The sequence below is a fragment of the Anomaloglossus baeobatrachus genome, chromosome 1 (assembly GCF_048569485.1).
Source record: "Anomaloglossus baeobatrachus isolate aAnoBae1 chromosome 1, aAnoBae1.hap1, whole genome shotgun sequence".
NCBI lineage: Eukaryota > Metazoa > Chordata > Amphibia > Anura > Aromobatidae > Anomaloglossus > Anomaloglossus baeobatrachus.
In genome coordinates this window covers 718,910,072-718,931,760 of record NC_134353.1, presented here as the reverse complement: position 1 = coordinate 718,931,760, position 21,689 = coordinate 718,910,072, and the positions used below count along the sequence as shown (strand labels likewise).

The window sequence follows — 21,689 nt, the reverse complement described above, 5'->3', positions numbered from 1 at the left end:
AAACGCAATGTGAAAGGCGCCTAACTCTTGCTGCAGCAACAGGGAGCAAAGCACAGAGCAATGTAAAGCTATGGTCCCAGAGGTGTCACAAGTCTATCAAGCACGAGAGGTACTAGCGTGAGATTTTTTACATAGCACGTGGAGGCACACACCTCTCATCTGGCGCTCCAGATTCACTTCACAATCACCCCTCATCCAGAGAAAAGCGCCGGTCTTGGTGAATTAGAGCCACAGTGTCAAAAACTTGTCGTGGGAACTTAAAATAACAGAGAAGTTTGGGATGGGTTTGTTCTCTTTGAAACGCATGCGTGTGGCTGAGCTGGCATGTTTACAGTGCTATCAGGTGAAATGCTGTAGCTGGTGCTTGGCGGACTATGGATGACCATCCTTATTTCCTCTCACCTGCTGACTCAGAAATAACTGTCAGAGTATCTGACCTAAAATATAATTAATGTTGTCTATTTAAATAGAAATATACAGACTTTATACAGTATTTATAGAATCCACAGAGACATAGCAGTGTATTGTAGCACCTTGTGGTTTTCCATGGTTACACCTCTGCTATTTAAGATAACAAGAATGGCCCTTTTCGCGTCAGCAGTAAATAAGTACACAGTGGTTAGGGAGGCGTTCGGCAGCCAATTGGGTGTCTCACTTATCGTATGACTATGGTAAAAATAATATTCCTCACCACAGATCTTTTGGAGCTGACGGCACACCCATGGTTAAAGCTTCCTTCTCGTTTCAGGCCAGCAGCCCTCAGGACCTCCGTCTCTACTATGAAAAAAACAAGACCCTCACACCCAAGTAATCATCCTTTCAGCATTACCGACTGTTTCCATTGACTTGCTCTCTGCCTACACCTGTTGATTCTGGGCTGACGTTCCAAGCTGCCAGGGAGATGGGCACTACATGTCTGGCACTAACTTGAGCATTCCTTAATTAACACAGCATAACTGCTTGTGCCAGGCTTAGACAGAAAGGCCTTTAATCCCTTCAGCAAATGGGGCAGGTTATTTGAGGAAACCAGTTTTTTTTATTACAGAAGTCTATGAGGCACAAGAAAATATTTAGACTAGTTTGTATTTTTAATGAGGTGTTATACCAAAAAGTGTCCAAAGTAAAATATCTATAAAGGCCTGGAATGCCTTGAACTATATTAGTATACACAGTGACACTGATATTTCTTGAGCTTAAAGGGAATCTGTCAGCAGGTTTTTGCTACCTCATCAGAGAGCAGCATGATGTAGGCAAAGAGACCCTGAATCCAACAATGTATCACTTAAGGCCGCTTTACACGCTGCGATCTCGCTAGCGTGTGTAGCCACCTCCATCGGTTGTGCGTCACGGACAAATCGCTGCCTGTGGCGCACAGCCGCACAACATCGCTCGGAGCCGTCACACTACTTACCTGCCTATCGACGTCACTGTGACCGGTTGAACCGCCTCCTTTCTAAGGGGGCGGTTCGTTCGGCGTCACAGCGATATCACTAAGCGGGCGCCCAATGGAAGCGGAGGGGCGGAGATGAGCGGGACGAACATCCCGCCCACCTCCTTCCTTCCGCATTGCCGGCGGCCACAGGTAAGGTGAGGTTCCTCGTTCCTGCGGTGTCACATATAGCGATGTGTGCTGCCGCAGGAACGACAAACAACATCGTACCTGCAGCAGCAACGATATTTGGGAATAGGGGAGCATGTCACCGATTAACGATTTTGCACGATTTTGCGACCTTTTTCAATCGCTCGTAGGTTTCACACGCAACGACATCGCTAAAGAGGCCGGATGTGCGTCACAAATTCCGTGACCCCAACGACATCGCTTTAGCGATGTCGCTACATGTAAAGCGGCCTTTAGATTACTCGGTGCAGCCATCTGATATAATCTGAATTTTTAGATTTAGCAATGCAGCAGAGCTGAGAGAGCTGTCCCACCCACCCAAGGCTCTCAGTTGAGATTGTACTTTGACAGTGAAATGTCAATCAGAGGAGGGGGCATGCCGACTGCCCTGCATGTAACATTGTAGCCTGAGCAATGAGAAGTCCTGCAGCTTAAACAAAAATAGCAAATAAACAACAAATTGGACATTGACAAGACAGGCATCGCTAAATTCTCTGTTTTAACACTTGCAGTGTATTGTTTTTCATCTTACTTAGCAAAACCCTGCTGGCATATTCCCTTCATGGGGGTTGTACCAAGTTTGGAAGTTATCCCTTTATCCATAGAATAGGGAATAGCTTCTTAATTGCTGGGTATTTGACCGATGGAACCAGCTTGAATCCCATCAGCAGTTATCAATTATACACATCTATTCTTAATGGGAGTGCCAAACATCGACCGAATGCTATGCTCCTATATCTCCAGTGATACCATAGAAAATTAATGCAACGGCGTTGCGTATGATTGACCACCACTTCATTCGCACGGGAGAGCCCCAGTTTTTGAGATCAGTGGGGGTACCACCGGACGGTGTCCCAGTGATCGGAAAGTTATTCCCTATCCCAAGTATAAGTGATAAATTTGGTACAACCCCTTTAACAGATCATTATCATCACCTCTGTAATAGCTGAACATACGTATGACCTAGAGCAGTAGGTGTGCAAACTATTGTACTCTTCTCTCTAAGGCGGGCTTTGCACGTTGCGACATCGCAAGCCGATGCTGCGATGTCGCACGCGATAGTCACCGCCCCTGTCGCAGCATCGATATCTTGTGATTCCTGGCATAGCGAACATTATCGCTACGCCAGCTTCACATGTACTCACCCGTCCTGCGACGTCGCTCTGGCCGGCGTCCCGCCTTCTTCCTAAGGGGGCGGGTCATACAACGTCAGAGCGACGTCACACGGCAGGCGGCCAATCAAAGCCGAGGGACGGAGATGAGCAGGATGTAAACATCCCGCCCACCTTCTTCCTTCCGTATAGCCGCCGGCGGCTGGTAAGGAGATGTTCCTCGCTCCTGCGGCTTCATACACAGCGATGTGTGCTACTGCAGGAACGAAGAACAACATCGTACCTGTCGCGTCAGCGTAATTATGAAAAAGTCGGAGCCTGCACCGATGATACAATAACGACGCTTTTACGCTCGTTAATCGTATCATCTAGGATTTACACACTACGATGTCGAAAGTGACGCCGGATGTGCGTCACTTTCGATTTGACCCCACCGACATCGCACGTGCGATGTTGCAACGTGCAAAGCCGTCCTAACTCCCCTCCTGTAGGTTCTGAGTAGATGTCAAATCTCATGGGTCTTATCTATATGATTTGACTCACATGACATTATTTTTCTCCCTGCCCCAAACTTCTGTCCCCTTTCTATCTACCACACTGAGCCTAGTTTAGCAGTGATGAAGAATAATACCCAGGGTGCCTGCAACTGTTAAATTTAACCCTGGCACACAAGCTGGCCTCTCGCTTTACGCTCGCACAGACGGCTCGAATCTTCTGCTCAGCATTTTTCCTGTACTGTGCCTTCTCGCTCTCCCCCTGCTCAGCTGGACAGCTTTGCCCTTGTATTATTGGGCCGGTATGTGTGTTTTAACTGGCGTGTGTTGACATTTCAGTGTCCCCCGAGAAACCTCGTGTCATCTGAAGCAGCTTCTTTTCGGGCTTTTACAGAGGAACCAGAAGGACCGAATGGACTTTGGTAAAGTGTGAATAATACTTCTTTTGATAAAGCATAAGGAACTAAGAAAGCCCCATCTTGATTTCTGTATATCTCAAAATCTGAGCCGAAATGTGTACTTTAAAGGGGGCTGTCCACCATTGGTGATTTTTTTTCCCTTACCTAAATGCATGTATTTGGGGCCAAAAGTAAGTTTTGCAATTGGGGTGTATTAAAAAATATTTAAAAAAAAAAATCACTGTTTGCTTTTTATGGCCTCCGCTGTACTGCAGGTTGCAGAATGAGTGAACAGAGATTCTTTCAGTGAGCCAGCTATGAAGGTCTGAGAGGGACTTTTTAACTCTTTTGACTGTCGATTTTTTTAGGGGCCCCGCCAGGGTTTTTATTTATATATATATATATATATATAAATATATATGTATATATATATATATGTATATATATGTATATATTAAAGCTGAGTGTATTTGTGTATGTCCGCTAAAGGAATCCGCACCGTCGCATTTACAATCACGAAATTTTGCACAGACACTCCATGTGACCCAGGGAATGTCATAGTTTATGTTTGGCCGGCAAAATTTAACTCTGCGCTTTACAATTACTCTCCAAATATCCTGCCGCCAATAAACTGAATGGAGGTGGGAGCTACAGGCTATAAATAGCAACTGTCAGTGGTTGCTATAGGAACAAAATAAACTTAGTATAAAAAGCTTATGTGTGAGTGAGAGACAGAAAAAGACAGAGACAGACGGGGAAAGAGAAAGAAATAGAGACAGAAAGAGACAGCCCTGGAAAGAGACAGTTGGGCAAAGAGACAGCCCTCGAAAGTGACAGCCGGGCAAAGTGACAGCCGGGCAAAGTGACAGACTGGCAAAGTGACAGACGGGCAAAGAGACAGACCTAGAAAGAAACAAACCTAGAAAGAGACAGATAGGCAAAGAGACCAACGGTCAAAGAGTCAGCCCTGGAAAGAGACAGACCTGGAAAGAGACAGACCTGGAAAGAGACAGACCTGGAAAGAGACTGACGGGCAAAGAGACAGCCCTGGAAAGAGACAGACGGGCAAAGTGACAGACGGGCAAAGTGACAGACGGGCAAAGTGACAGACGGGCATTGTGACAGACGGGCAAAGTGACAGACCTAGAAAGAAACAAACCTAGAAAGAGACAGATGGGCAAAGAGACCAACGGTCAAAGAGTCAGCCCTGGAAAGAGTCAGCCCTGGAAAGAGTCAGCCCTGGAAAGAGACAGCCCTGGAAAGAGACAGCCCTGGAAAGAGACAGCCCTGGAAAGAGACAGACCTGGAAAGAGACAGACCTGGAAAGAGACCGACGGGCAAAGAGACAGCCCTGGAAAGAGACAGACGGGCAAAGAGACAGACGGGCAAAGTGACAGATGGGCAAAGTGACAGACGGGCAAAGAGACAGACCTAGAAAGAAACAAACCTAGAAAGAGACAGATGGGCAAAGAGACCAACGGTCAAAGAGACAGCCCTGGAAAGAGACAGCCCTGGAAAGAGACAGCCCTGGGAAGAGACAGCCCTGGAAAGAGACAGCCCTGGAAAGAGACAGCCCTGGAAAGAGACAGCCCTGGAAAGAGACCGACGGGCAAAGAGACAGCCCTGGAAAGAGACAGCTCTGGAAAGAGACAGACGGGCAAAGAGACAGACGGAAAAGAGACAGACCTAGAAAGAAACAAACCTAGAAAGAGACAGATGGTCAAAGAGACAGCCCTGGAAAGAGACAGCCCTGGAAAGAGACAGACGGGCAAAGAGACAGACGGGCAAAGAGACAGACGGGCAAAGAGACAGACGGGCAAAGAGACAGACCTAGAAAGAAACAAACCTAGAAAGAGACAGATGGTCAAAGAGACAGCTCTGGAAAGAGACAGCCCTGGAAAGAGACAGACGGGCAAAGAGACAAACGGGGAAAGAGACAAACGGGGAAAGAGACAGACAGAGACAGACGGGCAAAGAGACAGACTTGGAAAGAGACAGATGGTCAAAGAGACAGCCCTGGAAAGAGACAGCCCTGGAAAGAGACAGCCCTGGAAAGAGACAGACGGGCAAAGAGACAGACGGGCAAAGAGACAGACGGGCAAAGAGACAGACCTAGAAAGAAACAAACCTAGAAAGAGACAGATGGTCAAAGAGACAGCTCTGGAAAGAGACAGCCCTGGAAAGAGACAGACGGGCAAAGAGACAGACGGGCAAAGAGACAGACGGGCAAAGAGACAGACAGGGAAAGAGACAGACAGGGAAAGAGACAGCCCTGGAAAGAGACAGATGGGCAAAGAGAGCCCTAGAAAGAGACAGACGGTCAAAGAGACAGACCGGGAAAAAGACAGACCGGGGAAGGAGACAGACGGGGAAAGAGACAGCCGGGCAAAGAGACAGATGGGCAAAGAGAGCCCTAGAAAGAGACAGACAGACGGTCAAAGAGACAGACGGTCAAAGAGACAGACCGGGAAAGAGACAGACCGGGGAAGGAGACAGATGGGGAAAGAGACAGATGGGCAAAGAGACAGATGGGGAAAGAGAGAGACAGACAGACACACATAGAGACAGACACAGAGATGGAGACAGATAGACTGATACAAATACAGAGAGATAGAAACGGACAGACAGAGACATAGACACAGACAGACAAGGAAAGAGACAGACAGACAGCGACACACATAGAGACTGGGAGAGAGACAGTTACTATATATATTTGTGGTTTTATAGGTCACAGATAGTGGATTTGATGCCACATTTATTTAGTAACTGATACACAGTATGTCATGTCTTAGATGTGTCTTTGGATTGCTCATAAACTTTTACTTTTGTTTCTTTTTTAGATGAATTTTTTCACCATCCGTTCTTGGATGCGGGCTCCTCTATGAAGAAATGTATGTATCATTCTAGATTTAGCGTGGTTACATCGGGGTTTCATTTTATGATTAAAAATAATACAATTTTCCCATTTATTTTTTTGTTTTTAGTTACTTGGTATTTTGAAATTCTCTACTTGCTTTCATTCATTAGGAGCTTTCAGTCTGTACTAAACACACTCAGCTCATTAGACTCACAATAGAGTTATTAGATCTCTATAATAAGCCGAGCATGTGTTTGGCCATAGAAGAACATTGATTGTCCTAGCAAGTACTGAGAAATTATTGCAGAGAAATTGTTTGGCATATTGTACACTTTTTCATAATGCAGTAAATAAACTTTACTTGCAGAATGCGTAATATTTTTAAAGGGAATCTGTCTGCAGGCTTTCACAGCCCAAAAAAATTATATGAGCATGTAGCTTTTTTAATGACAAGTCCATCTATACCTTACATGGCCAGTCCACCTCTCCATTACTTAGAAATCATGCAAATAAGGCTATAGAACTAAAGCCTCTGTCACTCCAGCTCTATTGCCCACTCAGCGCCACCTCCTGCTTGACTGACAACCTCAATTTTGTGTGACCTCAGGCAAAGGAGCTGTCAGTCAAATAGGAGGAGGTACTGATGAGTGGGGAATAGAGCTGGAGTGACAGTTGCTTAAGATCTACTAATAGATCCTCAGCCTCATTTGGATACCAAGAAATGGACTTGCCATGTAAAGGTATTGCTGGATTTATCTTTGAAAGAGATACATATAAATAGTTTCAGAGTGAAATCCTGTTGACGGTGATAGGTGATGTATGGGGTGGAACACCCTAGCTCCATACATTGCTTAGTGGCCACTGCTAAGCACTGGACTTCATCTCTCATTCAAGTGAATGAGATGTAAAGCGTAGTACTTGGCAGCGGCCACTTAGCAATGTATGGGGTTGCTTTGTCCAGTTGGTGGTTGGGATGCCTGGTGCCTCACTCCTATTGATCTTATATTGATAACTTATTTCAAGGATAAGTCATCAATAGTTCGGCCCAGATAACTGATTTAATGGGAATCTTGTTATCAGAATTTTGCCACCTAATTTGAGAGCAGCATAATGTAGAGACCGAGATCCTGACTCCAGCCATGTGTCACTTACTGGGCTGATTGCTTTAGTTTTGATAAAGTCATTATTTTATTTGCAGATTATCACGAGAGAACTAGTAAACCCGCTGCCATGTAATCCTCAATATTCATGAGCTCTCTATCTCAGCCCCCACCACTGATTATAGCAGCTTTCTGCCTATGAAATGCTGTCAATCAGTGGTGTGGGCTGGGTTAAACAGAGCTCAGCATTCAGAGAACTGGTAGATGTATAGCAGATAAAATAGTGATTTTATGAAAATTACAGTACACAGCCCAGTAAGTGACACATCGCTGGAATCAGGGTCTCTGCCCCAACATCATCGTCATGTTCTTGAATGAGGTAGCAAAAACCCAGTGACCGATTCCCTTTTTTTTCTTTTTAGTAAATTAATCTCTATCTAAATATCTGTAAATCTGTGCTGATGCTCTACTGTATTAGATCCTTTATCATTAAGTCGCTGCATTCTTCCTGTCTTCTAGCTGCACCTGTGCCAATGCCATCATACCCTAGCTCAGGCTCGGGCAGTTCTTGTAGCAGTTCTTCCACGTCACACTTGGCATCTCCCCCTGTAAGTATATCGATGTACATTAAGTAGCACCTAAATACCGCAAATCCTGTATTTAATTATTACATGTATAAACGTTCTACAATGTAAATGTGAGCCAGGACCAGGGCTCCAGACTTCTCCGGGCGATCTGTATATTACATGCTGCAGCCCTAGCCATTGTTTCAGAGCTAAGGCCGGCTTTGCACACTACGACATCGCAGGTGCGATGTCGGTGGGGTCAAATCAAATCGAAAGTGACGCACATCCGACGTCACTTGCGATGTCGTAGTGTGTAAAACTTTTTTGATACGATGAACGAGCGCAAAAGCGTCGTTATTGTATCATCGGTGTATTCTCCGACATTTCCATAATGCCGGTGCAGAGACAGGTACGATGTTGTTCCTCGCTCCTGTGGCAGCACACATCGCTGTGTGTAAAGCCGCAGGAGCGAGGAACATCTCCTACCTGCCTCCCGGCTGCAATGCGGAAGTAAGGAGGTGGGCGGGATGTTTACATCCTGCTCATCTCCGCCCCTCCGCCGCTATTGGCCGCCTGCCGTGTGAGGTCGCTATGACGCCGCACAACCCGCCCCCTTAGGAAGGAGGCGGGTCGCCGGCCACAGCGACGGTCGCAGGGCAGGTGAGTGCATGTGAACCTGGCGTAGCGATAATGTTCGCTACGGCAGCTATCACAAGATATCGTACCTGCGACGGCGGCGGGGACTTTCGCACTCGAATCGCAGCATCGGCTTGCGATGTCTTAATGTGCAAAGCCCGCCTAAGTCCCGGCATTCTGAGCCGATCACATTTACAAGTACAACCCCACGTCAGCTCAGTGTTGAGCTTTCATAAGAAACGCCTGAGGAAGCTCCTAATTTAGGCGAAACGCTGCAATATTGGTGGATAGACTCCATGACATCTATTGAGATGACTGAATGCTGCTATTTACTGTCTGAATATTGGGGAATCTGGGCGGCATCAGGACCGCGACTTAAGATGTAATCATTTTTATGGATTGACTGGGAAGTGGTCATGTTCTTCCTAGGTTGTATTCACACATTGTGGCCATATTACACTTCTTACAGCCATTTTTTATACAATTTGGTTGATTTTGTTGAACTTATGAAACGGAACCAATAAGGATGATTTTTCTTCTGAAACTAGTGGTATGGATGTATTGGTGTTATTAGGCTGTGGTTTTTTGTTGCATTTTTGACGCTGCTTATTTTTTAGCCTTTTACAGTACTAGCATAGTGGACGGGATTAATAGAAATCTCCTGCCCGCTATGCTTCTGTTTTATTCTGCGTAACCTCACCTGCAGAGCATTTTTCCAGTTTGCAGCATGTCAATTTATCTGGCAGCTACACTGAGATTTTTGTACGGAGTTTCCCCATAGACTTGCGTAAGATGCGGAAAATCTGCCTGTAAAAAATAAAAGCACTTGTGTTTACAGCGCGCTTACACAGCCGCTTTATTTACAGAATGACACCAAACAGAGACAAAAAAGGCAGAGAACAAAACTGCAAGTAAACTAAGGTGCAGAAATACTGCAGCATCAAAATCTCAACAAACCCTGATCGCGGGAACGTAGCCCTGCAGCAATACATTTGTCATCTGTTTTGCAGTAATCCAATGTACCTGTGCTGAAAAATCAACATGTGTGTCATGATCCTGATTGGTGGTGCTTTGCTCTGCTTCAGAGCTTTGTTTTTGTATTATGCTCCGGTGGACGGGTTGTTCCCGGCATCGGGCCCTGGCTTCCAGACCTCCGGCCCTGACCTTGTCTACGCTCTCTCTCCGTATACCTGACGTGACTTCCTGGCTTCCAGACCTCCGGCCTGTACTCTGACCTCGGCTCCACTGTCTCCTGTAACTGACGTGATTTCCCGACTCCTGACCTTTTAGCTTGTTTGACTACTCCTCCACTAGTGCATCTAGCAACACCTAGTGTTGGAGCATCACAGTTTGAATTGGATTGGAAGTGCACTGGGGGTTTCAATAAAGGGAATCTGTCACCAGGTTTTTGCTAACTCCGAGAGCAGAATAATATGTAGGGTGTCAGGCTACCACCAGGGGGAGCTGGCGCCTTGCAGGAAAAGACTACACATAGCTGAATCAGCATGGAGGTGGACACACAGTGTGTGCTGGAGCACTGCCCTGCAGAGTCAGCCAGAATACAGAGGCCACGAGACATGTGGGGGATGGTCAGGCAGGCCAGGTCATACACAGTACAGTGAGAAAGAAGACTAGAGGAGCGAGCAAAAGCAGGGTCGAGGTCAGGCCGAGGTCAGTACCAGAGGAAGCAACCGAGTGGGGAGGTAGGAGAAGGGGGAACGACTGGGGCTATTGTGGGAAGGAAGGAGGTGGGACGAAACACAGACAGAGCACAGGGGAAGGACGTATCAGGAAACACTTACAGGGACCAGCAATCACAGGCAAAGCAGTGGTAAGCTTATAGCCGGCGATGGTTCACCAGAGATGACAGAATTTAAAGCATCCAAGCTCCGGAAGTGAGGCTCGAGAGAAGGCTCCAACCCCTAGCCATGTGGACAGGGAGGTGGAACCATGACATAGGGTCAGTGATCCTGATTCCAGCGATCTACCACTACCTGGGATACTTTCTGTAGTTCTGATAAAATCCCTGTTTTCTCTGCTGCAGATCTAGCAGTTTTCTGAATGCTGAGCTCTGGATAACCCCACCCACATCACTGATTGATAGCTTTCTATGTACAATGTGCATAGGCGGAAAGCTGCCAATCAATGCCGAGTGGCAGGTTTATACATAGCTTATGATTATGGAGGACTGCAGCAAATAACCCAGTAAGGCTAGTTTCACACTTGCGTTGAACGGCATCTGTTGCATTGCTTTGTGTGACAGAAGCAACGGATGTGTTGCATATAGTGGCACAATGGATGCAACAGATCGTACAAAACAATGGAATCTGCTTTTTTTTTCCTTTACAGTTTTAGGCTAGTTTCACACTTACGTTGTTTTCCTTCAGTTGCAAGCCGCCGTTTTGGAAAACCGCGCAATCCGTTAACGGATTCCGCTGCTTCCCATAGACTTGTATGGACGACTGATTGCGAGTGATGGACCTGCGTTGCCGGGAGGAAGGAACGCAGCATGTAACGTTTTTTGAGCAGCGGAATCCGTAGGATTTCGCTACGCATGCTCTCTCTGGCTCTCTGCACACGTAACCAGGGTACACATCGGGTTACTAAGCAAAGTGCTTTGCCTAGTTACCTGATATTTACCCTGGCTACGTGTGCAAGGAGCCAGCGCTAAGTGGTGTACACTGGTAACCAAGGTAAATATCGGGTAACCAAGTAAAGTGCTTTGCTTAGTTACCCAATATTTACCCTGGCTACGTGTGCAGGGAGCCCACACTTCCCCACTCGGCTCCGCCCTTTCCCGCACTCCGCATGTACACTCGCGCGCGCACACACACACACACAGACACACACACACTCACCTGTCCCCAGCGATGCAGTCCCCGCGGCACTGACGTCCTTAGCGCCATGGTCCTGCTCGGCTCCACCCACTTCGCACTCTGCCCCCCGCACACATTCTCGGTGGCCAAACGATCAGCTGATCACCCGGCGACCGGCTGCTGTGAGCGATCAGCTGATCACCCGGCGACCGGCTGCTGTGAGCGATCAGCTGATCACCCGGCGACCGGCTGCTGTGAGCGATCAGCTGATCGACCGGCTGCTGTGAGTGATCAGCTGATCGTTCACAATAGTCTGCCGCCGGTAGAACTGTAAAGAAAAAACAAAGCAGATTCCGTTGTTTTGTACGATCCGTTGCATCCGTTGTGCCACTATATGCAACACATCCGTTGCATCCGTCACACAACGCAATGCAACGGATACCGTTCAACGCAAGTGTGAAACCAGCCTAAGTGACACCTCACTGTAATCAGAGTCTCTGCCCCTACATAATTACAGATTAGTTGGCAATAAACTGGTGGAAAATTCCCTTTAAGATGCATCAGCATGCCCCAATGCACTTCTAGGCTAATTTGCATGTGCCTTGAAATATTAATTTCTCTATGCTAGCATATGGAATTACTACAGCATGCCACCAGTGTCCAGAATCCCGACAGGATCTATAGAATTCTCTCTTTCTAGCTATATTCAGTGTTTGAAGTGTTACGTGTACAATGTCAGGTATCATCTCTCATCATGTATCCAGAAAGCATTAGCTGATATTTTGCCCCTTCCCCAATTTTGGTGATGAATGTGGTGAGCGTGGTACTTTGCGTGGCAGGCAATTAAGGAGGTTTGTGTAACCCTAGAGTACACCCCTAAAACAAGGCAATGCAGGGAAGTGTCATCAAATACAACATTGACAGATTGCATGAATGGTAAATGTACTTTACTTTCAGATTTCTATGCAGTGTATTGCTGAGGGGCTGTAGATTTTTTATTCCAGATTTATTTATTGTTTTCATTCTTTTTTTTCCAGCAATCCCTTGGTGAATTGCAGCAACTACAGGAAAAAACACTGGTCTCGCCTATCCCTGATTCTCCAGGATTTCTTCAAGGTTCAAAGGAGTCTGCAGGGAGCAGCAGCAAGAACTCCTCTTGTGACACTGATGATTTTGTTATGGTGCCTGCACAATTTCCAAGTACCCAAGGTTTGTTTATTGAAAACTACACGATATTAAAGGGAGAATGGCTTATTGCTTTAAATAGGATTTCATGTTAAATGTGTTTCTTTAAAAAAAAAAATATATATATATATATATATATATAAAATTTATTTTTATTACTTTAATTTATTTGTTTATTTTTATTTATTTATTTATTACATTAGCATTACATTTATAAGCCTAATCCTAGACTGATGTTTCCTGTTGTGAACAGATGACTTTTCACTAGTCTCATTATTATCACATATAGGATTACAAGACTTGGTAACACCTCTATACAGATCTGATAACACAGGATGATGATAATATTTATTCACTTATATTGCGCCATTAATTCCATAGCGCGTCACATACATCAGCAGGATGGATCCAGTAATCACAGGTGTGATGTAACAGCTCACTTCCTCCAATCCCCTTTACAGTGACCAGTCTCCAGATCAGAGCATGCTCAGAAACTGCTTCAATGCAAATAAATAAGTAATGAGCAGGTGGATGCTTGGATGGGCACGACTCAAGCACCCGAGTATAATGAAAGTCAATGGGGAACTCTTCCGGAAACATGCTTGAGTGCCCCCATTGACCTCCATTATACTCGGATGATCAAGTGGCACCTTTCTGAGCATCCGACTGCTCGTTACGAGTACAGAACACCCGAACATGGTAGTGGTCGCTCATCACTAATTACGAGTACCGTGCACCCGAACATTTTATTGCTCGCTCATCACTAGCTAAGAGTACTGAGCAGCCAAGCATGGTAGTGCTCGCTCATCACTAGTTACGAGAACCGAGCATGGTAGTCTTCGCTCATCACTAGTTATGAGTACTGAGCACCCGAACATGGTAGTGCTCTCTCATCACTAGTTACGAATACCGAGCACCAGAGCATGGTAGTGCTCGCTTATCACTAGTTACGAGTACCGAGCATGTAGTGCTCTCTCATCACTAGTTACGAGTACCGAGCACCAGAGCATGGTAGTGCTCGCTTATCACTAGTTACGAGCACCAGAGCATGGTAGTGCTCGCTCATCACTAGTTACGAGTACCAAACATCCGAGCATGGTAGTGCTCACTCATCACTAGTTACGAGTACTGAGCATCCGAGCATGGTAGTGCTCGCTCATCACTAGTTACGAGTACTGGGCATCCGAGCATGGTAGTGCTCACTCATCACTAGTTACGAGTACCGAGCATCCGAGCATGGTAGTGCTCACTCATCACTAGTTACGAGTACCGAGCATCCGAGCATGGTAGTGCTCACTCATCACTAGTTGAGAGGAATCAAGGTAACTAGGCTTGTGAGCAGGAGCTCATCGGAAGGGGAGCGCAGCATGATCGATCACCTCACGTTATGGGCTGTGTGGATCTCCATAAGACTCCCCTTTTTTTACAATCACTGAATCATTAGTGAGGAAAGAATCCCCTAATTTTCTATCCTACATGTGATGGAAAAAGGTGCGGGATGAGACAAAGCGGAAGGCTTTCCTTTTCTATTATGGTAGGTATACAATGCATCAGCAGGGGTTTCACTTTGCTCCCTCTGCTCTATGAAGGCATTTGCATATAAGACTTCTTCTCTATAGGATATTCTATAGGTTTCCTTGATGTACATCACTTAGACAACCATTGACATAGGTAATGAAAGAAGAGATTTGCAAATCTAATCCATTCACCTAGGACTAATCCTGTGGACAAGTTCTGACATTCCAGCTTCATAAGTGACGGATTAATTGATGCCAGTTGAGGCGCCTGAAACTCTTTATTCGATTCAAGTCTCCACCATTGTTACTTTTAAGTATTTAGCAGTTAAGAACTTGTCTCCTGCCTCGCACGCTGTGAGACGCTGGATAGCAAGGCACAGCACACTTCCAAACATTTCACAGCACTTTGCATAAAGCTTTGTATAAAGGCAGCATTTTGGAAGCCGCGGTCGCTCCCCTTGTACTAAGTTGTTTCAAGCTCAATGTGGCTCAGAAAAACCGAAAAGGACGTAACTAAATCGCGATGGGCTGAGTGACTGACACTGGCCAGTAGGACAATTGTCATTCTTGTCTGTGTCCCTGTGATCTTCAGCTTTGCTTAGTTCTAGCTAATTACCCTGCTCCAACTGAACATAATAATTAAAGTCTGCAGTCTGGGCTGCTTCCCAGAGAATTAAAATAAAGATTCAGATGTTTTCATACCCAAGCCCAAGTCTCTTCAGGTTTTTTGGCAGGTGGGAAATAACAGTTTGGCCAAGAGCTATAGGAATAATTTGGAAAAATTCCAATTTTGTGGATTTTTTTTTACTTTTCATAGATCCACTGACTGTTATAGACAGAGAGAGAGAGAGGTGTATATAGTATATTTGCATTCCTTAATCTACGATAGATTCATAAATAGACATACAGTAGATCTAAAAAGTATACACACCCATGTTAAAATGCCAGGTATTTGTCATGTAAAATATCATACAAAGGACTTTTTCCACCTTTAATGTCATCCATATCTCTCCAACTGCATCAAGAAACAAACTATAATCATTTCTTTGTCGCTCCATTGGGAGACCCAGACAATTGGGTGTATAGCTATTGCCTCTGGAGGCCACACAAAGTATTACACTTAAAAGTGTAAGGCCCCTCCCCTTCTGGCTATACACCCCCAGTGGGATCACTGGCTCACCAGTTTTGTGCTTTGTGCGAAGGAGGCAACACATCCACGCATAGCTCCACTTTTTAGTCAGCAGCAGCTGCTGACTATGTCGGATGGAAGAAAAGAGGACACATATAGTGTCCCCAGCATGCTCCCTTCTCACCCCACTGTATGTCGGAGGTGTTTGTAAGGTTGAGGTACCCATTGCGGGTACGGCGGCAGGAGCCCACATGCTGATTCCTTCCCCATCCCTTTTTACAGGGCTCTGGGTGAAGTGGGATTTACCGGTCTCCAGGCACTGAGACCGTGCTCCATCTACAGCCCCTGGAGAAGATGCTGGATGGAGCGGAGTACATCAGGGACATGGCCCTGCTTCCTCAAGGTACTCTGTGTCCCCGTGCATTTGGCGCTCACACCGCAGCATGCTGGGTGTTGTAGTGCGCCGGGGGACATCAGCGCTGCGGCGCCTGTGCCATGGCCTCATTCAGCTTTGCTGAAGCAGGCTCACTTATGGGAATTGGTCGCGCCGGCCGCTGGGACTGCGGCGCGGCTGGCACTTGTAGTGCGCCGGGGACTTCAGCGCGGCCTGCGCTTTTACGGCGGCCGCGCTGATAACTAGAGTCCCCGGCTTTTGCGGCCTGCTTCCGTTCGTTCCCGCCCCCAGACCTGCCAGTCAGGAGAGGGGCGGGACGCTGGCCACTTCCAGGAATCGGTCGCGCCGGCCGCTGGCAGCGGCGCGGCTGGCACTTGTGGTGCGCCGGGGACTTCAGCGCGGCCCGCGCTTTTACGGCGGCCGCGCTGATAACTAGAGTCCCCGGCTTTTGCGGCCTGCTTCCGTTCGTTCCCGCCCCCAGACCTGCCAGTCAGGAGAGGGGCGGGACGCTGGCCACTTCTATGAATCGGTCGCGCCGGCCGCTGGAACTGCGGCGCGGCTGGCACTTGTGGTGCGCCGGGGACTTCAGCGCGGCCCGCGCTTTTACGGCGGCCGCGCTGTTAACTCGAGTCCCCGGCTTCTGGGCCTAGTCTCCCTTCGTTACCGCCCACAGCCCTGACAGTCAGGGTAGGGGCGTGACGCTGCATAGAGCAGAGCTGAGAGCTGGAGTATGTTTTGCATACTCCACCCCTCTCACTGTGGGCACTGTGAATCCGGATTCCCGCACTTTCTCAGGCACGCCCACGGCTTCCTTCTCTACAAGGACACCGGCAGCCATTAGTGTCAGTTTCTGTACGATACAGAGACAAGTGTGGAAGACCCTGGCATTCTGATAGTCACACAATCGCTGTAACAGGCGTTAAGCAGCACCTGTGGTGCTAACCCCACTAGTGCAGAAGTGCACTTATAGATATGCTTGTACTATATACATTGCACTGTTTGGTCGCACGTTGTATATACCCTCCTGGATTATGCGGAGGAGTTATCAGCATATTCTCTGTGTAAAACAAAGGTGCAGAACCACATGTTTTTCTATACAGCTGGTACAGCATGTACGGCTATACGGCCCCCATTGTATGCACTAATGGCCAGGGGATGAGGACGGTGTCTGCAGTATTTACTGACAGTTTTTCTGAGACTATGGCTATGATACTAGAAGCCTAGCAGTCCGGACATGTCTCTCACAATATGGGCACTGTTGAATCATTGATCCATGGCCCCCCTCAGTGTGAATAACTAACAGCTCCGGGAATGTCACACGCATCCCAGAGTCACGGCTCTGCACGGACGTCAGTCCCAGACAGCCTAAGTGGGCTCGCTATGAGCGGCCTCGGTTTCATCAGGGTCCTAACAGAAGGACTCGCTGTGTAATGAGGCGGAAGTAGCGGCTCAGGATTCTGATCCTGAGACCGCTCTCAATCTGGATACACCTGATTGTGACGCCATAGTAAATAATCTTATAGCGTCCATCTATAGAATGTGGGTTATTTCTCACAGCTCCTCCAGTGGAGGAGTCAGCTTCACGTATTTTTCTGGACCACTCTGCCTTCAGAGAGGCAGTCCAGGAACACCACGCTTATCCAGATATGCGCTTCTCCAAACGGCTTAGGATACACGTTATCCCTGTCCCCTGACTTGGTCAAGGACTGGACCCAATGTCCCGAGCGGCATCCTCCAATCTCCAGGCTTGTAGCTAGATCCATAGTTGCAGTGGGAGATGGAACTGCAAACTCAAAGATGCCACTGACAGACAGATGGATCTCTGGTCGAAAGCCATCTATGAGGCTGTCGGCGCACCGTTGGCTCCGGCATTCTCTCCCTTGGGGCACTCCAAGCTATTTCAGCTTGTCTTACACAGATTGACACGGTTACACGTACATCTGTGCCGCAGGTGGCATCCTTAACCTCTCAAATGTCTGCATTTGTTTCTTACGCGATTCAGGTTGTCCTGGACTCTGCGAACCGTGCGGCGGTAGCCTCCGCTACTCCGTGTTTTTAAGCAGAGCCTGGTCTGCTCGTTAAGTGAATGGAAGGCAGATTCTGCTTCCAAAAAAGGTTGCCTAACCAGTTGCCTTTTTCTGCTGACCGACTGTTTGGTGAGCGTTGGATGTAACCATCAAACAGTCCAGGGGTAAGGATTCATCCTTTCCTCAGCCCGGACACAACAAACCCCAACAGAGCAAGAGGCAGTTGGGGTTTTCGGCCTTTTCGAGGCTCGGGCAGGTCCCATTTTTCCTCGTCCAATGTGGACTCAAAAGGATCAGAGGAGCTAAGATTCTTAGCGGGCTCAGTCTCGCCCAAAAAAGCGACAGTCTGAAAACCCGCTTCCAAGGCGGCTTCCTCATGACTTGCGGCCTCGGTCGGTAGCAGGCTCTCCCGCCTTGGCGATATTTAGCTGCCATAGGTCAATGACCATTGAGTGTGAGACATTCTGTCTCACGGGTACAGGATAGAGCTCACTTCTCGTCCTCCAACTCGATTCTTCAGAATTTCTCCACCTCCCGGCCGGGCCGCTGCTCTTCTGCAAACAGGGTGCACTCTATAGGCAGAAAGAGTGATGACCCCCGTTCCTCTTCAGGAACAAGGTCACGGTTTTTACCCCAAATTCTTTGCGGTACCTATAACAACGGGCCGTTCCGTCCCGTTCTGGATCTAAAAATGCTCAGCAAGCTCGTGGACACCAGGCGGTTCCGGATGGAATCCCTCCGCCATGTCATCGCCTCAAGGTCCCAAGGATATTTCCTAGCATCATTAGGCATCAAGGATGCTTATCCACACGTGCCGATTGATCCAGAGCACTAGCGTTTCTACGCTTCGTTATAGGAGACGAACACCCTCTGTTCGTAGCTCTACCTTCCGGCTAGCGACAGTCCAACTGGTCTTCGCCAAGGTCAGGGCAGCAGTAGTCACAGTCCTGCACTCTCAGGGTCACTCTGTGGTCCCGTATTTAGACGATCTACTTGTCAAGGCACTCTCTTAGGAAACATGCCAACACTGCCCGAACGTTGCGCTGGAGACTCTCTAGAGTTTTGGGTGGATCATCAACTTTTTAAAGTCAGATCCGACCCCGACCCTATCGATAACATATCTAGGCATAGAGTTTCTTACTCTCTCAGCGATAGTGAAGCTGCCGCTAGACAAACAGCATTCACTACGGGCTGCAAGCTCTTCTTTAAGAACCAGTCGCACACATTGAGACGCCTCATGCACTTCCTACGTAAGATGGTAGCAATGGAGGCAGTTCCTTTCGCGCAGTTTTACTGCGTCCACTACAATGGGACATTCTCCGCCAATGGGACGAGGAGTCGACGTCCCTCAACAGAGTCGTCGTTCTTTCTTAGGCGGCCAAGGAATCTCTACGGTGGTGGCTTCTTCTCACCTCTTGGTCAAAAAGAAGGTCCTTCCTATCCCCGTCCTGGGCGATAGTTACGACAGACGCGAGTCTATCAGGGTGGGGAGCAGTTTTTCTCCACTACAGCGCTCAGGGTACGTGGACTCAGCAAGAGTCCACTCTTCAGATCAATGTTCTTGAACACAGAGCAGTGTATCTTGCCCTACAATCCTTCCAACAGCGGCTGGAAAGCAAGCATATCCGACTTCAGTCGGACAGCTCCACAGCGGTGGCATACATCAACCACCAAGGAAGAACGCGCAACCGGCAAGCCTTCCAGGAAGTCCGGCAGGTTCTGATGTGGGTGGAAGACACGGCATCCACCATATCCACAATTCACATCCCAAGTGTGGAAACTAGGAAGCTGACTTCCTAAGTCGCTGAGGTGTGGCCGAAAGAGTATGGTCTCCTCACCCGGACGGGTTTCAGGAGATCTGGCGCCGCTGACAGAGGCCGGACGTCGATCTAATGGCGTCACGGCACAACAACAATGTGCCAGCTTCATGGCACGGTTTCACAATCATCGAGCTCTGGCGGCAAACGCCTTAGTTCAGCATTGGTCGCAGTTCCAGCTACCTTAGGTGCCACCTCTGGCATTGTTGCCCAGAGTACTGCGCTAGATCAAGACCGACTGCGGCCGCGCCATCCTCGTCGCTACAAATTGGCCGAGGATGTTGTGGTACTCGGTTCTGTGGTGCCTCACGGTAGGCTAACCGGGGGCACTACCAGACCAATCAGACTGGCTGTCTCAAGGGCCATTCTTCCATTTGAATTCTACGGCCCTCAACCGGATGGTGTGGCATTGAGTCCTGGAACCTAGTGTCGTCAGGATTACCTCAGGACGTGGTTGCCACCATGAGACAGGCTAGCATACCAACGTCCGCCAAGATTGACCACAGGACGTGGAAGATGTTCTTATCTCGGTGCTCGGCGCAGGGTGTTTCTCCCTGGCCGGTTGCATCGTCTATGTTTCCTTCCTTCCTGCAATCTAGGTAGGAAAATGGGTTGTCGCTCAGTTCCCTTTAGGGACAAGTCTCAGCGCTATCTGTATTTTTTCAGAAACGACGACTTCCTCAGGTACGCACGTTCCTACGGGGAGTTTGTCTTCTCAGCACTCCGTACAAGCGGCCGTTAGAGCCCTGAGATCTGAACAAGGTTCTAATTGCTCTCCAGATGCCGCCTTTCGAGCCTTTGAAGGATGTCTCCCTTCCCGTTTTTCACGGGAAGTGGCCTTCTAGTAACGGTCTCGTCTCTTAGGAGAGTTTCCGAGCTAGCAACGCTCTCATACAAACTCCCTTCCTGGTCCTTCACCAGGACAGGGTAGTTCTGCGTCCGGTTCCGGAATTTCTCCCTAAGGTGGTATCCCATTTTCATATCAATCAGGATATCACCTCACCTTCTTTGTGTCCTCGTCCAGTCCATCAATTTCAGAAAGATTTGCATCTGTTGGTTCTGGTGAGAGCACTCAGGTTCTACTTCCCGCATGGCGCTCCTGCGCCACCCGGATGCACTCTTTGTCCTTGTCGCTGGTCGGCGTAAACAGTCGCAAGCTTCCAGATCCACCCTTGCTCGGGGGCTCGAGGAACCAATTCTTGAAACCTACAGTTCTACTGGGCTTCTGGTTCTCTCAAGGCCGAAGGCCCATTCTACCAGAGCCGTGGGTGCATCCTGGGCATTACGGCACCAGGCTACGGCTCAGCAGGTGTGTCAGGCACCCACCTGGTCGAGTCTACTTACTTTTACCAAGCATTATCAGATGCATACCTACGCTTCGGCAGACGCCAGCCTAGGTAGATAAGTCATTCAGGCGGCGGTTGGCCACCTGTAGGAGAGGGCCGTTTGACGGCCCTATCATGAGGTATTCTTTTACCCACCCAGGGATTGCTTTTGGACATCCCAATTGTCTGGGTCTCCCAATGGAGCGACAAAGAAGAAGGGAATTTTGTTTACTTACCGTAAATTCCTTTTCTTCTAGCTCCAATTGGGAGACCCAGCACCCGCCCTGTTTTCTCGGGGTTTTTCTGTTTTTTCGGGTACACATGTTGTTCATGTGGTATGGTTCAGTTCTCCGATGTTTCCTCGGATTGAATTGGTCTTTAAACCAGTTATTGGCTTTCCTCCTTCTTGCTTTGGCACTAAAACTGGTGAGCCAGTGATCCCACTGGGGGTGTATAGCCAGAAGGGGAGGGGCCTTACACTTTTAAGTGTAATACTTTGTGTGGCCTCCAGAGGCAATAGCTATACACCCAATTGTCTGGGTCTCCCAATTGGAGCTAGAAGAAAAGGAATTTACGGTAAGTAAACAAAATTCCCTTCTTTGAGGGAGAAAATAAAAAGTCAAAACTGATGAAAAGACAAGAAGAAAATTGGTCTTGGGAGGCTGGCAAGGGGCCAACAGCAACATTAAAGGAAGTAC

General features: G+C 47.9%; 1 protein-coding gene across 2 annotated transcripts in view; it reads left to right on the top strand.

The window, feature by feature from the left end:
• The window catches only part of ULK1 (unc-51 like autophagy activating kinase 1), a 158,812-nt gene that overhangs the window by 80,315 nt on the left and 56,808 nt on the right, over positions 1–21,689 (top strand). For both annotated transcript variants that reach the window (XM_075322133.1, XM_075322125.1), the window contains exons 9-13: positions 749–807; positions 3,564–3,646; positions 6,463–6,513; positions 8,099–8,187; positions 12,635–12,806. In XM_075322133.1, coding sequence (XP_075178248.1) covers positions 749–807; positions 3,564–3,646; positions 6,463–6,513; positions 8,099–8,187; positions 12,635–12,806 — 454 coding nt within the window. The remainder of the gene's footprint in view (positions 1–748; positions 808–3,563; positions 3,647–6,462; positions 6,514–8,098; positions 8,188–12,634; positions 12,807–21,689) is intronic.